The 15,786-nt window shown below is 36.7% G+C and overlaps 1 protein-coding gene, 1 long non-coding RNA gene and 1 pseudogene across 2 annotated transcripts; all 3 read left to right on the forward strand.

Annotated features, from left to right (window-relative positions):
- Positions 1-1,879: 1,879 nt before the first annotated feature.
- LOC114544803 lies at positions 1,880-3,869 on the forward strand. Its single transcript, XM_028563320.1, has 5 exons — positions 1,880-2,023; positions 2,404-2,514; positions 2,749-2,961; positions 3,131-3,298; positions 3,609-3,869. Exons 1-5 carry the CDS (start codon positions 2,006-2,008, stop codon positions 3,867-3,869), a joined length of 771 nt encoding a protein of 256 aa, XP_028419121.1. The 5' UTR covers positions 1,880-2,005.
- Positions 3,870-8,547: 4,678 nt separating this feature from the next.
- Positions 8,548-9,342, forward strand: LOC114544804. The gene is made up of 4 exons (XR_003690623.1): positions 8,548-8,622; positions 8,702-8,791; positions 9,053-9,164; positions 9,310-9,342. It is a non-coding gene; the product is annotated as an uncharacterized LOC114544804 (long non-coding RNA).
- A 2,286-nt stretch (positions 9,343-11,628) lies between these two features.
- LOC114544805 lies at positions 11,629-12,905 on the forward strand (annotated as a pseudogene).
- The last annotated feature ends 2,881 nt before the right edge of the window (positions 12,906-15,786 follow it).

Consider the following 15,786-nt stretch of genomic DNA (forward strand, 5'->3'; position numbering starts at 1 on the left):
AAGTCATATACCAAAACGCACGCCGTAACATAATCGCATGAAATTTAAATTTCATTATGAAGTATACACCATCAAAATTAATATGGCTAAAGCCAAGGTTTAGTAATAATGGACTGTTATAGTTTATAAAACTCCATATTGAGCAGTCTGACTGAAATATAAAGTTTTATAGTTTTACAATGTTTAGCAGATTTCTATCTTGAGGTTGCAAAGTATAAATGATAGAATTCTGACAGTCTATGATAATGCTCGTGCTAGCTTTTCTAAAAAAGGAATGGCGCCTCGGCCCTCAGAAACCACCTATTTTACGACGGGGCGATAATATTCGAGTTTGAGACTATAAGTGCATTGTAATTGATCAGGGCATATAAGATAGGGCCATAGATTAAAAAATGAATGATAGGGCGGTGAAACGGCGATTTGGGCCCTGATCTACGTATGATGCGTGGGACCCTGAACTGATCTCGCTAATCTCGCTGACCTCGCGCGACCTCATGTTGTCTGAACAGTCTTATATTATGACAAGGTAGTCATCGCGCGAGGTCAGCGAGATCAGTTCTGGGCCGCCTATGGATAAACAAATATCCATTTCTACATTTAAGCCTTAAAATAACAAATAGCTTTCGGTTAGTTGGAATTTTACATGCGTAAATTCTACGTCGTGAAAGATTAGTGATTAATGTTTTAGGAAAATGATTCAGTGTCAAACACAAAGTCAGCTTTTTTAAAATTAATTTAAAACCCTTGGTCCAAGGGTTGGAAACTTAGTCCTAGCATTTGTCCCTGTAAAATTTTTACACAGAAATATTGCTAGTGTGTTATAAACTGGGCACTACACAATGAATGAGCGCGTTATGGATGATAGTTTCACCTATTAGATGCTTCAAATAATGATGCCAGCTATCCGTACTTATATTAATAATGTATTTTGATTGATTCTATGTAAAAATTATTATTTTATTCATATTTTATAGTTGATTTTCGTTCGAGGGGCAGATGGCAAAAGAGAACACTGTTTCTTCTCCACAGGGAAATATGACTGGTCAGCAAGCAATGGGCTTTTCCGTGAAATTGTTGCGACTGAAAATGAGCAACAATCGGCTGCATAATGCAATGAAGCCATTAAAAAGTTAGAAAAGCAAGATTGCGCTAATGATGGTCAAGATCAACAAAATCAAGGTGGATCCTAGGATTCCGAGCCTGTTTTAATCACTAATGAAGATGAAGCTATAAATTTAAAACAGGGATCTTCATCTCTTGTGGAACAGCTGATACTCCTCTAACCAAGAAAAAGTGTCAAGATGAAGAGGTTAAAGAATTACAATACCAAACAAGAGCAAAAGAATGCGAAGTTGGTATGTAGAAATTAAATATATACATATGATATTTTTTGTTGACTAAACCACAATGAAGTTAATTAATTTTTTACAGAAATTATCAAGTTTAAATTAAGGCTTAAATTATCAAGTCATTTTCTTAATTAAAATCCCTGCTACACAATTACTTCTTTCAATATGACCAGCTTTTTTTGCCCAATGGTTTCCTTTTTACCATTCTAGCTTACTCAAGTTGTATAAGTGCACCTTCATTTGGCAGTAATATCATGCATGTCTTTTCATAACTTTGAATAGATGAGCAATTCTATGTTCCGTTGGCAATATTGAACTACCTCCAGCAGACAGAATGATCAGAAAAGTGGATGAAATATTTTTGGCCCAATTAAAAGCAAATATGGAAAGTAACCCCAATGGCTCATATAACCTCTTTACTTGTTGGTAAAAGGTCTGAACAGAAAGGAGAACTTTTCAAAATCAGATGTCAGCAGCTATCAGTATGAGGTACTTGGTGGTACGCATAACTTGTTGGCACAAAGCAACTTTTAGAGAAGCACCCTGATAGTGAAGAGTATAAGGGAAGATATGCAAGAATATTTGTTGGGTTAACAAATTTTTAAGCTTTATGGCTGGCGTCAAGGCATAATAAGACTGGGTGTTTCCGTCATGAAATGACATTCAAAGATGAGGCAAGTTCTGTAGAAAGGCAATTCTAATATTGTTAAATATTAAGAGGGAGTGGTTGTTTGTTATAGTTTAACAGTCAGTCAACAAGTTACTTAAGGAACCCATTAGTGTCACAGTAGTAATGAGTACCCAACTTCTTAACTTATTCAACTTTGCTTTGTCAAATACCAGAAATTTTTCTCAAGTACATACCAAAATTGTCAATGGTAAATTATTGGTTATAGTGGTCTGAGTTACTTACGATAATAATTAGCAGTAATCTGCCACAGGCAATTGCAGTAGAAACTACAAATTATTAATTGCAGCAGCAATCATTTGGGTGATTTACCAGTCAGTGGGTTAAAAAAGCTGTGATCACAAACATTTTTTTATTCTGCTGTAGGTGGAAGTTGCTCACAGGCAGTTGGAGATCATTGGTACAAAAAATGAGAACAATGATTTAGTTCCTAGTCAGCAATGGAGAGACAGATGTTCCCACATATTAGGAAAGACAGTGAGTAAACTTTTTAGTTTATTCAATTTGTAATATATTGTGAACACCAGGTGATTTTGCTTGCCAGTGAAAGTCTTGCCACCAGTGAATGGGTTATCAAAAGAAAGCAGATGTAATTATAATCTGTACTAAACCTAAACCTGTTTAATGAAATAATTTTAAATTAACTTGCTGATCAATAAAGCACTTACACTGAGTAATTAATATTCTTGTTAAATGTTGTACTTTTTTTAGAAGAAAAATCTTTCTGATGTATTTCTTGTTGCTGCTCTCCCAGAAGATGGTTATCAGTCATTCCTTGAGATGTACCGAAAATATGAAAAAGGTCTTCTGAAAGACCAGCGAGCAATGGCAAAGGACCTACAAGAAAAGCCGAGGTTCAAGCCATCATACATCAAATGCTTATTTGGCCTCGACGTTTCAGATCGTGTTGCTCTGTTGGGTCAGGTAAAGATATTTCTTCCATTTTTAGGCGTAAGATGCCCCTTAGCTTATTTTTTTGCCTCTGTGATCTGTTAAAAATTTTATTTACTAATTAACCACTTAGTTTATTAAAATATAATTGTGCCCTTTAAATTAAATCCAATCATCATTCTAAATCTGTTGTTTTTTTTAGGTTGCTGACCAAAGTAACAGTCTGGATGAACTGAAATTATTGTGCAAGGAGTGCAAAGTACTGAAGCCTGTTCAAAAAGTGATTTCTTCATTTCTTGGATGTAAATGGGAATTGCTTAGTGCAAAAATGGGAGAGAAAGTCAGCGTTGACCAGTTAAGGAAATTTACAGTAAGTATACAGTATGTATGTATTGTATCAGGCAGTTTGATATTTTGATCCAGGTTTGTAGAATGGAAAATATCCGCTCTTCTCTCTATGCTGAGGTTGAGTATTTGAACTGACTTCTAAATTAATAATTCAAACTACTAGAAACATTTCAAACTACTAGTAGCTTGAAAATAAACATTAAATCAGCCCTGCTACATGTTCCTTGGGAGATTTCAATTTTCAATTCTGCTACCTATTTGATGACCATTTTAGTCTGCAAACATTTTCCTATGTTTCGCACATTCAGTAGAGCTGTGTTTCTATTTACTAGGGAAAAGATGAAACCAACCTTATTTTCAGACAATACTTGGAATATCTGCAAAAGAGTCTGACCATCGAGGAATCAGACCAGCCACTAGTTGTATCACCCAATGTATTTCTGATGGACCAGGGAACAAGGGGCGTTGTCCACATGTGTGTTGACCCACTGGGACTGCAGCAAGGGTCATACGGGCAAGAAAAAGGATTTTCATTAGCCTTATGTAAGCTTTCACCACATCAAGTACAGTATAGTGATGTAACATTGACCTAATGTACCAATAGTACTGTATATGTACAACTGTGATAATTGTGAAAAAGGTGTATACTGAACATACTTTCTTTTTCACAATGATTTTTTTAGAAAATGATGTGACAACATTTGCTGCAGGTTTGCTGGACTAGTGGACCGTTTAAATTTTGGTGTGTGCCACATTTTCAACGTAGCAATAATGGGGGATATCCATCAATTAATGGAAATAAAAAAATGGATCGAGGAACACCGTGGAATCTGCCAACTTGGTTTGCATGTGTTAAAGGAGTTAAACCAGCAGGTATATATTAGCATATTAACGGGCAATGTAAAAGTAAGATTTTAATGTTCACGTTTACGGCAAAGGGATAACCGTGTCTGTCGTAGAGAATTTATGCCTCAATTTTAATTAGCAAATGCCCGAAGCTCTATCATCTAATAATTGGCCCCAAAATACTATCTTCAATAGTTTGTCGATTGCAGCTAGCCGCATGTCTGGTGTAATTGTCAATCGTAAGGTCCTTAATCACTTTGTTTAATCCACCTTTTGGGTTTCTGCTCACCATAGATTATTTTGTTAAAACAGCATCCTGGTATTTTCTAGAGGTTCTCGCGATGCAATGTTTTTAGATTTTATTTTTGTAACAAAATTTAGTTGAACTTGTCTGCGTTTGTTATTTCTGCCATTCAACTGTAAAATTAGAAGTTCAAATTCACGTACACTCGAAAATACGTCAAATTTACACGCATAAAAGCATACCTACTGTAAACTGTAACCGTATTTTGCAACGCATACAACAAAATTAACTTACGCATTGTTCCTGCATTTTACAGGTCCTAGCGTTGGTATGGTACGGGCTGTAGAGGGATTTCTCCTCTACCATGCGGCGCCTGGGCAACGGCTGCTGCAAGATCATTTTAATTTCACTGCCTGCACTGAGAATTTTATTATTGTAAGTCAAGAGCACAAGGAGTTGCAGGTGTGGCATTCTGTAGTTGAAATGTTCAGTAGACCAGGCGATTGGATTCTTGACGTAATACGCCACAAGGTATGCAATTATACCAGTACTGATGAAATACTAATAATTTTTATGCACTGTTCACATTGTTGCTGCCGACTAGTTACAATGAATTATCTGGAAACAACTGGTGTAATCGTGTTGTTAATCGTTGATACAAAAAAATAATTTAACTTAACCGCTTTTACTGTGAAGTTTCATTTACACTGTTCTGATGGGTGGCGGATTCAAAGGACATAGTCAATCATCTAGTCAGTGGTGAAGGTCATTTCTGTTCGTAGTGGTTTATTCAACTATCTCAGCGCTTTGAACTTTATTTAGACAATTTCTTTTGTCTTATTTAAATGTTAATTAGGCTTTTCGTCAAGTTGACCAAAATTTGGAGAAACTTTCTTGTTAATGCAAAATTGAAACCTTTCAATATGGGAGCTAAAATGATAAGGTTGATTAGCTGTGTCCCATTATGCAACTTTACACTATCATTGGATCACTAGCTTTCTTCCTTCAGTTTATTCACCTATTCGCGCAGCATATTTTAAAAGTTTCCCATAAAAAACATAATTAAATATTATGCAGTATAACATTCCAACTAAATTGATCTATTTTTATGACTGTTTCAGTTGCTGGAGCTGCTGCAGCCATGAAGGAAGGCAGGAATGTTTTATGCTTAACACCAAATGAAGAAGAAGCAAGAAACGTATTGCGCAAAATTTTGTGATTTGAAAAACTAATTATATAATTCTATATACATGATTCTTTGCATTTGACTTTAGTATTTTGGTTGTGATGTGAAGGTCTGCAGGTAAACTAAATTTTGGCAGACTCAAGTCGCTTTATGTTCTGGAATTCAGCTGCCCAATTTTTCACTGGTCGGTTTCGCTGCATGCATTGTCGGTTGATAAATAAGATTTTGACAGAATCAAGCCGTTTTGGTGTCTGCTGTTGAAAACCCATAAAACGTTGATCGCGGACTAAAATTTGGCTCTAAAATCTCATCTCTGCTTAGATGTGTTTCATTTTTGAATTATGCACATATGATTTAAAGAAACAGTCAAACCAATATTTTTCTGAAATTGGGCTACACTCTGAAAAAGTGCTTTTTATTTCAGTACACGATCGGTGACAGTACAAACTGATATTCAGCCTTTAATCTCGATTCATTTAATTGTTTATATCAGATTTGTGACAAACTCACGCCGTTTATGGCGTCTGAAATTTAGCTTCTCAGTTTATCGCTTGTCGGTTAACATAAGATTTTGAATTTTTGGCAGGCTGAAACCATTTTAGGTGTTTGAAATTCAGATACCTTATTCATCTCAGGTCGGTTAAAATATACGATTTTGGCAGACTCAAACCGTTTAGGTGTCTGAAATTCAGATACCTTAATTTCTCAGGTTGGTTAATATAAGATTTTGGCAGACTCAAACCGTTTTAGGTGTCTGAAATTCAGATACCTTGTTTATCTCAGGTCGGTTAAAATATGCGATTTTAGCAGACTCAAACCGTTTTAGGTGTCTGAAATTCAGCTTCCAAATTTATCGCTTGTCGGTTAACATTAAAATATTTGAATTTTGGCAGACTCAAACCGTTTTAGGTGTCTGAATATCAGATACCTTGTTTATCTCAGGTCGGTTAAATATGCCATTTTAGCAGACTCAAACCGTTTTAGGTGTCTGAAATTCAGCTTCCAAATTTATCGCTTGTCGGTTAACATTAAAATATTTTGAATTTTGGCAGACTCAAACCATTTTAGCTGTGTGAAATTTAGACACCCTATTTATCTCAGGTTGGTTAATATACACAATCTTGGCAGATTAGAGCCGTTTTAGATGTCTGAAATTCAGCTTCCCCATTTATCATTTGTCGGTAATATATCAGATTTTGGCAAACTCAGATTTGTTTTAGGTGTCTGAAATTCAGATATCTTATTTATCTCAGGTCGCAGTTGATAGAATGATGTCTCGTTTAGTTCAATACGTTGTTTTTGGCAGAGTCCCTAAAAACTGTCTGCAAAAAACGCCAATTTGATTTCATAAATGAAAATCTTTCAATTTTTTGGTTTTTTTCATCAATTTTGCGGAAAAAAAAATAGTTTGGAATTATTGAAAATAGTTTGGAACGCGTTTAGGTTTATGATAAAACATAATGCACTTGATGGTCTTCTTTCTGTGTTGAAAGAGAATGGGCATCCAAACTTGCCTCTTACTGCTCGTGCCTTGCTGCACACATCCAGAAATATAACCATTCAGGAAAAGTCTGGATTGGAATATGTTTATTTTCCTCTTGCTAATCAATTGTTGAAACACTTTAAGAAATATCCTTCAGATGTAATTGCTAGGACTAATTCTCTTGAAATTTCTTTGAATGTTGATGGTCTTCCATTATTAAGAGTTCAAGGAAGTGTTTATGGCCAGTATTATGTGCCATTGTAAATATCACACCTGTAGTTGTTTTCCCAGTGGTTTTAACCTGTGGTAATTCCAAACCAGATGATTTGCATTTTTTGGAAGACCTAATTAGAGATTTGAATAATCTTCTACAGAATGGGCTCCAAGACGGTGAAACTGTTCTTTCAGTTTGTTTAAAATGTGTAGTTTGTGATGCCCCCGCTAGAGCCCTTGTAAAAGGCACAAAGTTGTGTTCTGGCTATTTTGGGTGTGATAAATGTGCACAGAAGGGCATATGGGTTGGTCGTGTTGTGTACTCTCTGATTAGAAATGTTGAGTTGCGGACAGATCTTTCTTTTAGAGAACAAGTGCATGAAGGGCATCATAATGGTGTTATTCCCTTCAGTAAATTGCCAGTTGATATGATTAAGAAATTTCCGATGGACTACATGCATCAATTGTGTCTGGGCGTCATGAAGAAATTGCTTCTGCTATGGTTACGAGGAAAGCGAGAAGTTAAGATATCGGCTGGCCAGGCGGAGTCTATCAGTACTAAATTGATAGAGGTCAAGTCTTCCATACCCAGCACATTTGTACGTAAGCCACAGAGCTTAGCAGAAATTGATCGGTGGAAGGCCACTGAGTTTCGGCAATTTCTTTTGTATACTGGAAAAATTGTTTATCCGGTATCCTAAGACCAGATTTATATGAGCACTTCTTATCTCTTAGCGTTGCTAGCTGCATTTTGGTGTGCCCTATGTTAGCTAAGTCTTACAGGGAATATGCAAAGCAACTCATAGAATACTTTGTTGAGCAAGGCAAATGTTTGTATGGTGATGAGTTTTGGGTATATAATGTGCATAGTATGGTTCATTTGGCAGATGTGGTTGAAGAGTTTGAAAGTTTAGACGCGTGTAGTTCTTTCCCATTTGAAAACTACATGCAAAAGTTGAAACGTCTTGTGCGATCAGGGAAGAGTCCAATTGCACAGATTGCAAAACGCATGAGTGAACACTCTGGCCCCATTGAACTTGTAGATGAGGATGCAGTCATTGTAAAAAATCCAGATAATGTTTTTATTTTGTCTGAATCATCATGTTGTGAAGTAGTAGATAAGACTGGCAATCATGATCACAATGGGATGAATTATTTCAATGCCGAGTTTATAGCAAAACTGAATCCATCTTCATGACTCCATGTGATTCATGCCTCATTGGTGCTTACAAGGCTAACCAACGCTTGACAAATATGAGACTACTGCCTTCCACAGATCTCAAGAGAAAAGCCATAAAGATTAATCTTGGCCCTGACAAAATTATATTCATGGCTATATTGCACACAAAATACTAACAGCACTCTGCACTGAAGGTACTTGTTTTAATTATAATTCTGCACCTCTAAAATCCAAAAAATTATGCAATTTGTTTAATTATTGTTTCTGTTATAGATGGCAAACAACATATATGCTGTCGTTGAATTTATAGAGGAACAATTAGTGGAAATTGTTGCAACATGTTGCATTGAGACAATTGATTGTGTAAGTAGTTAGAATTTGTTGAATTTTGTTCACTTGCAGAATAGTTCTTTGTGCACCCAACATAAAACATTTGGGTGTTACCCAGTTTCCTTTTTCTAAATTGTGATAATTGCTGGCTAGATTTGGTTGTGAAAACAGGGTACATGTATCATGCCAAATTTTTGACTTGCTAACACCCTGAATAGACCATTCCATGATGATCTTATGTTGCTAAATACTCTAGTTTAACAGCATTTTTGTTTACAAAACTTGTCATTCTAGGAATTATACTGCTACTGGCCACGAAATAATGCATCTCATAAATTAAGGAAGCTCGAGATTCCAGACAAAGAAACTTGGATTGCTTATAAAGTCAGAGTTTTCTCATATACAGGTTTGTTTTAATAGCTTTGAAAATTGTGTTGGGAGCTCTTTGAAGGTTCCAACCATTACAGTAATGGCACTTTTTAACACTTTATCTGGACACCTGCCCTAAATTGCCAATTAGAGTTTTATATGCCATGTTTTATTATTATTAGATTCAGTAGCAAAAGCACAAAAGATTTTGAAAAAGGCTGAAGAAACATCAAATGTTGAATCCGATTCAGATTCTGGCCATGCAAAAAAAAAGAAGGCGCACAAAAGCCAGTTTATTTCAATGTTCAGAAGGCAGTGATAGTAAGTTCTTTGGTATTGGTCAACAGGCTACTGTAGTTGAAATGTTGAGGGCATTAGGTTTGTATTTCTTGCATAGTAAAGATGGGATTTTTGCCCTGAGAAAAAGTGTTCTCAATCATGACCAGGTGTGGTGTATAGCACTTATATTGTTCTGCAACTGAGGTTATAGTTGTTTCTCTCATTTACATTTTAGCGGATGAAGTTATCTCAAAAAATGGGAAAAAGAAGTCAGCCCCTACATCATCTTTCCCAGTTATTACACCATTGCTCCCTGGTGCACCGAGCTTTTCATCAAATCCATCGAATGAAATGAGTCTGGCCATGGCTCAGAGAAAGGGTTTGTCAACCTTCGATGTGAGCAATAGTGTTATGTGTAATTAAATATGACCAGTGCAAATCACATATTGTTTTGAATAATTCGCAAAATCGTCTTTCTGATGCCTGATATTTTGAAAGTAGTTAAATAGGGTCATACTTTTTAGTTAAAACGTTTTTATTGCTGTTGTATTAATTTATGCTTTGTTGATATTCAGAAATTTTTAGTGCCCTGAGCAATCCTCTCACTGATGCATCTAGGACCAGTTTAAGTTCTGGTGTACAGAATGTCTATGGAAGTAAGAATGTTCCATTTGATTTTCTAGCTTTTACTGTACAGTGTATGTACGTGTATTGAGTCATTAATTCATATGCGAATTGTGAAATATATTTGCTTTTGCTAGACCAGCCTGAGGCTATTTTTTATCAAATAGCTGCTGAAACTCCTGAAGGCAACAGGAATTCATGTGAAAGAAGCCAGCATTACAGTATGTGTACTTGATTTCATTATGCTTTACCAAAGAGAAATATTTTATGTAGTGGTAGTCTTTCTCAAACAGTTACTAAAAAAGAAATCACTATTTCAAATCTGGACATAGCTGGAAGGAATAAAAATTGTGCTCAACTTAATGTTGCATATCTTATGCCTACTGAACACTTTCTTGCTGCAATAACGGGTCATGTTGTGAAGCCATGATAAAATTTTAAATGTTTTTATTATTAAAAAATAAAGGAAGTTAATGTTATACGGGTCTTCGTATCGTAGTGTCGCGGGTCCTAGGACGCTTGTCCGGTCGGCTACTTGCCCCCTCCGGTGAGTACAAATATGAGCCCAGTTTGCCTGATCGAGTTGTTAGTTGCTTGCGTGACCCATCCCGCCCCTTTCCCTAACGACTTCACGCGATGTTGTGAACTCTACGGGAGAAGCGTCTTATTAATCTCGCTGGGGTTTGTTTTTTTTTTGTTAGTTTGTTTTGCAGGATTAAGCACAGTTCTTTTCACACCCGTTTTGGTTGTGGAATGGGTGTTTGGGGTAAAGGTAAATTCATTAATGATCGCCACATTTACAGCTATTTTTTTTTTGTGTGTGTGTGTGTACTTTGATGTTCGTATCGTTTATTCCACGGTTTCACTTCAGTGACTCACGTGTGACAGTTGATCACGGGATGGAGGAGGTACCGTTAAAATAGCATGGTTCGTTGAGTTATTATCTGCGCCGAAAACCGCAAACTCAAAAGAAACACCGTTTCACCCCTAGCCCGACCGTTTCGCTCGGATACCGTCTCCATCCCTACCGATCGGCAGTGGGCAAAAATATAGTGTAAGAGCTGGTGTGCTATCGTACTGATGTGAGCCTTAGGATCCGTTAGAACGTTAAGTACTATTTAAAACACATGTGTTTTATCACATATATAACACGAGACAAAGCTGAGTGTTTTATATGTCATAAAACATGGTCAGTGTGCATATGGGTACTATATATTCTAGAACATTGCGCTATATTGTTCAGAGTCATATTTATAACTTTTTGCATTTTCAGTAATTTTCTTTCTCAATTGTCAGGTTCTGGTGCAACTACAGACTCTTTGAAACACCAAAATCAGGCAATCGCAACTCTCTACATCAGGATCACGACAGTAAGTTGGCGTGGTTTCTTTAGAGTCCATGAGATCTTGTCTGATTTTTTGTTTTGAGGATATGTTGTTTCAATTATATGCACGTAATGTAATAATTTAATATTAGTAGAATCATACTAGCATACTATCGCAAATGCTGAAATTCGATTGGCTACTCTACTCGCTATCTAATTGTTGATAGATAGCGAGTAGCGAAACATTCGTATTTCTGGCGTATTTTTTAAAAAAATGGCCTCCGGCTCGCGGTTTTCTGAGGTTTCTGAGGATGAACTTGATTGTTTACTTGAGAAGGCAATTCCAGAGAAGACTAAAGCAGCCACAAAATACGGGGTCAAGATATTTAAAGGTAAAAAGTTCAATTAAATTAACTAAACAAGCATTGAGGTTGAGTCGTTCGCATTTTAATAACGATGTCAACAAATACAAAAACAACAAATTAAATAAACCAAAAACAACCTTTTTCCTTAAGAATGGTTTGCAAGTCAAAACAAGTTCAGCACTCCTATCGAGGAGCAGTCGAAAGCAGAGCTAAATAGATGTCTGCAGCTGTTTTATGCCTGTGTTCGGCAGAAAATGGGACGTGTTTTAAAGTTTCTTCACTAAAAGCTATTCGAGCTGCACTCGACCGCTACCTGAGACAACAACCAAACAACAAACCTTGGTCGATAGTTGGCAACCCGGAGTTCAGTTTGGCAAATAAAACACTCAACGCTATTTGTGTCAATATGATGAAGGAGGGGAAAATAAGTTCGGTAACCCATAAAAATCCCATAACGAAAGAGCAACTACAACAACTTTTCAAGACCGGGCAACTCGGCAAAGCTGAAACAACAAACCCGTCTCAACTACTCCGAACTGCATGGTTTTACGTTACACTATACTTTGGAAAAAGGGGGCGAGAAAACTAGCGAAAACTGTTGAAGCAAATGCTAGTTCTTCGGGAAACTCCAGGCAAACGAAAGTACTACGAACTTCGAAAGGACCTACCTGGAACAATGTTGGCGACCAAAAATCATCAAGGAGGTCTCGATGACAGTGCTGACGAGTCAGATGGGAAAATGTTTGAAACCCCAGATTCTCTTCGCTGTCCCGTAAAAACACTGGAAAACTATCTGAAACACCTCAACCCGAACGTAGAAAGTCTTTTTCAGCGACCAAGACCAGAATCTGTGAAATTTAACCCAGATATTGACGAGGTTTGGTTTTGTCAAGCGCCAGCTGGTGAAGCGATGCTGGTTAACATGATGAAAGTTATGAGCAAAAATGCAGGAATCGAGCCGTATCTGACCAACCACTGTGTCCGTGCAACATCTGTTACCGTTCTTTCGGACAGTAATGTCGAGGCAAGGCACATAAAATCTGTTACCGGTCATAAGTCAGACCAATCGATCGAGTCTTACAGCGTTCGCCCGTCCGTCCTTCGCCAGAAAGAAAATATGTCCAACATATTAAGCCGTTTTATTAACGAAGACAACGAAGACGAAGCCTCCACTCTTCGATGGTGAATTGGCGATCCAATATTTTGACGAAAAAACATCAGTGTCAAACCGAAGTGTTCAAAATATTCATCCAAACTACTTCAACCCAACACAGCCTTACACTTTTAACAACTGCTCGGTTTCAATCGTCAACAACTATCGTTGAAAAGCCTTACACCAAAATGCAAGGATTTCTTCTTTGAATGATTTATATACTTATACCCAAGCCAGTTTCACTTTTTTATAAGTTTTCCTTGATAAATTCTTGCATGGCTGTTTGTTTACGACTTGTCTGAAATAATTATTTATCTAACTGTTCGAAGACGTGCATGCAAGCATGCATGCCTCGTGACGTTGACGTTACGTATTATTATTGATAACGTGTTAATTATTTATTTAATGAAGAAATAAATTAATAAATTATTTTGTCGAATATTTTAATTGTGCTTGATCTCTGATTCTACTAAAACAATTAGATTACTTGCTCTCAATTTCCATGAGGTGATAGTTGATTCGGGCTTCGCCCTCATCAACTATCACCTCATAGAAATCTCGAGCTCGTAATCTAATTGTTAATTATGTGCATGTATGTTTTCTGGTGTGGCCAGTCATTTCCCAATATCAAGAAAGCTGGTCATCCATTCCTAACAAAGTTACATAATTAATAGTATAAATACATTTAAAATGTCATTAGGCTTTCAAAGATCTGTTCTGACGAAGCTTGATATAATGCTTGAAAAACAAGAAGAAGCATTATCAATTTTGCGGGTAGTACTTGGTGCCACAAGAGGTGTTAGTGGAAATGAAATGCTTGAGGATATTATTCCCAATCCTCTGGACTCAGTTGAGGAATTGGAAAACCTTAATGATCGACTTGCAGATGAAGATGCTAGGAAAAAAATGGTAATGAGCATACTGCAGACACCCTGGGTTGCCATTTGTTCTGCCACGTACTGTTTTTGTTCACGATAAATTAATTAATATAAATATTTTACTTTTAGTTACAATTCTTCCTTGCTCTGTGTAGGCATAACCATGGTGTTAGCACAAGAAGAATCCTGGCTAAGCTCGGAACAAACAAGCTGTGGTCATTATATAGTCTGAAGGGGAGAAAAGCAAAGCGGGCATTTAAAGAACTTGCTGTTTCGAAAATTGTTATCAGTAAGTATAGCATAGTATATTTGTAAATTATTGTTTGGCGCATGATATTTGTGCCAGGCTTTACCAGGAAATAATGAATTATAATATATTCTTTTTGGTGATGAATGTACCCATGTACTGTACAGGTGCTTTAGTGCTAATCCACCTTTCGAACAACTGGCTCATTGCTATTAACCCTTTCTGATAATTAGCTATAATTGTTTTTTTTGTTCAATTATAGAGGCCGTCTATGTGTTCACAAAGGTGTAAGTGAAATAGACATCGAGGAACAAATTGCAGAGTATTTGAAGCATGCTCCACAAAAATCCGGTGGCTCTAGATACAAGATAACTATAACTCACTCTAATTGCTAGAGTACGAGGCAACAAACTGCAAGTTTAAGTGATTATAGAACAATAGTTAATCGTATCATGAATTACCTTCTATTTAACAGTCGTAAAGTACCTAAACTATATTAATCAAAATTATCTTTTCCGATTCATACTAAAATTTTGTTTTCACTCTACACAATACCCCTGCCCATAAACACTACATACATCAAACGCATGATGTACGCAAGAAACAGCGTAAAGTCATAAAAAGTAAACCATATAAATTGTTAAAGTAATTAATTTCTATGTAAATATTTTTACAATAAATGTATTTTTAAACTAACATTATTTGTATTTATTCACCACTTTGTATAAAGTCACATACAAGCATGTCATTCCATTCTCTGCTATCTGTAAACATGTTTGCAATGGTTGACATTGGAATATGCCTACACCGATACAAAGCAAAGAATAACGTATACTGTCCACTCACGTCCAAGTTGGGTGCTTGCAAAACCCTTGTGTTCCAACTAAATGTACTGCAATGTTTCTCCAAAAACCGAGTAAAGTGTTAAATGTAGAATCCTGGCGCTTTCGCGTACGAGTCCCAAAACTCTCCTCGCCCATCTTCTGTGACAAACAAGGCACACCAATGACTTCCGGGTTTGTTACTCTGATCAGTATTGACCACGAAACCTTCTGGCCTTCTTCTTATTAAACCAGGTAAACGATCGTATGGTAAAACGTCTGTAAAGACGGTCTTTGTAAACAAGACACTTTTAATATATTCAAAATCTGTAAGGTATTCATGTTCAGTTAGTGAAGTCACACAGCACGTTCCTGTTCGCGTCAGTTTCGATAAGACTTTGAAATTCACCAAGCACCACAATATTTATAGCCGCCTCCAAAGCCGTTCCAAACTGAAATTCGATCAAGACATTTCCGTTTTCTAATTGGTTGTGCATGATCACGAAGGCACAGGTCTGGAGTGAGATCGAACACAAACAGTGTAAAACCGTCTGCATATTCTTCACGAGTTATACCATTGCCCTGATTCTCAAACATTTTATGTGTCCCAGCATACAGTGTTTTGGAATGCCGAAATGTAGTTACTTCCTCTTGCACTTGCAAATTTTATTGAAATGGTTTTCCAGGTAGGTTTTCACCGTTTACATTCAGCCCAAAATTTGTGATGTCGTAGTTCTTGAAGTTGAACGGATTCTTTGAATAACTACCATGAACGCACCTGCATCGACCATACCAATAACGACACAATTTGGTAGAATACCTTGAAATATGTTGGGTTGATTTCCCGACATGTTTCCTCGGGGTGCAGTGACACAACTTTACATTCGACGCGATTGATTGGATATTTGGCCGTCGTATGCTGTAGGGCTTGGGAATGGTTTATTATTACACTGGCGATATGTTGACGC

This window comes from Dendronephthya gigantea, unplaced genomic scaffold (genome assembly GCF_004324835.1).
Source record: "Dendronephthya gigantea isolate DGI-Jeju-01 unplaced genomic scaffold, DenGig_1.0 000960F, whole genome shotgun sequence".
Lineage (NCBI taxonomy): Eukaryota > Metazoa > Cnidaria > Anthozoa > Malacalcyonacea > Nephtheidae > Dendronephthya > Dendronephthya gigantea.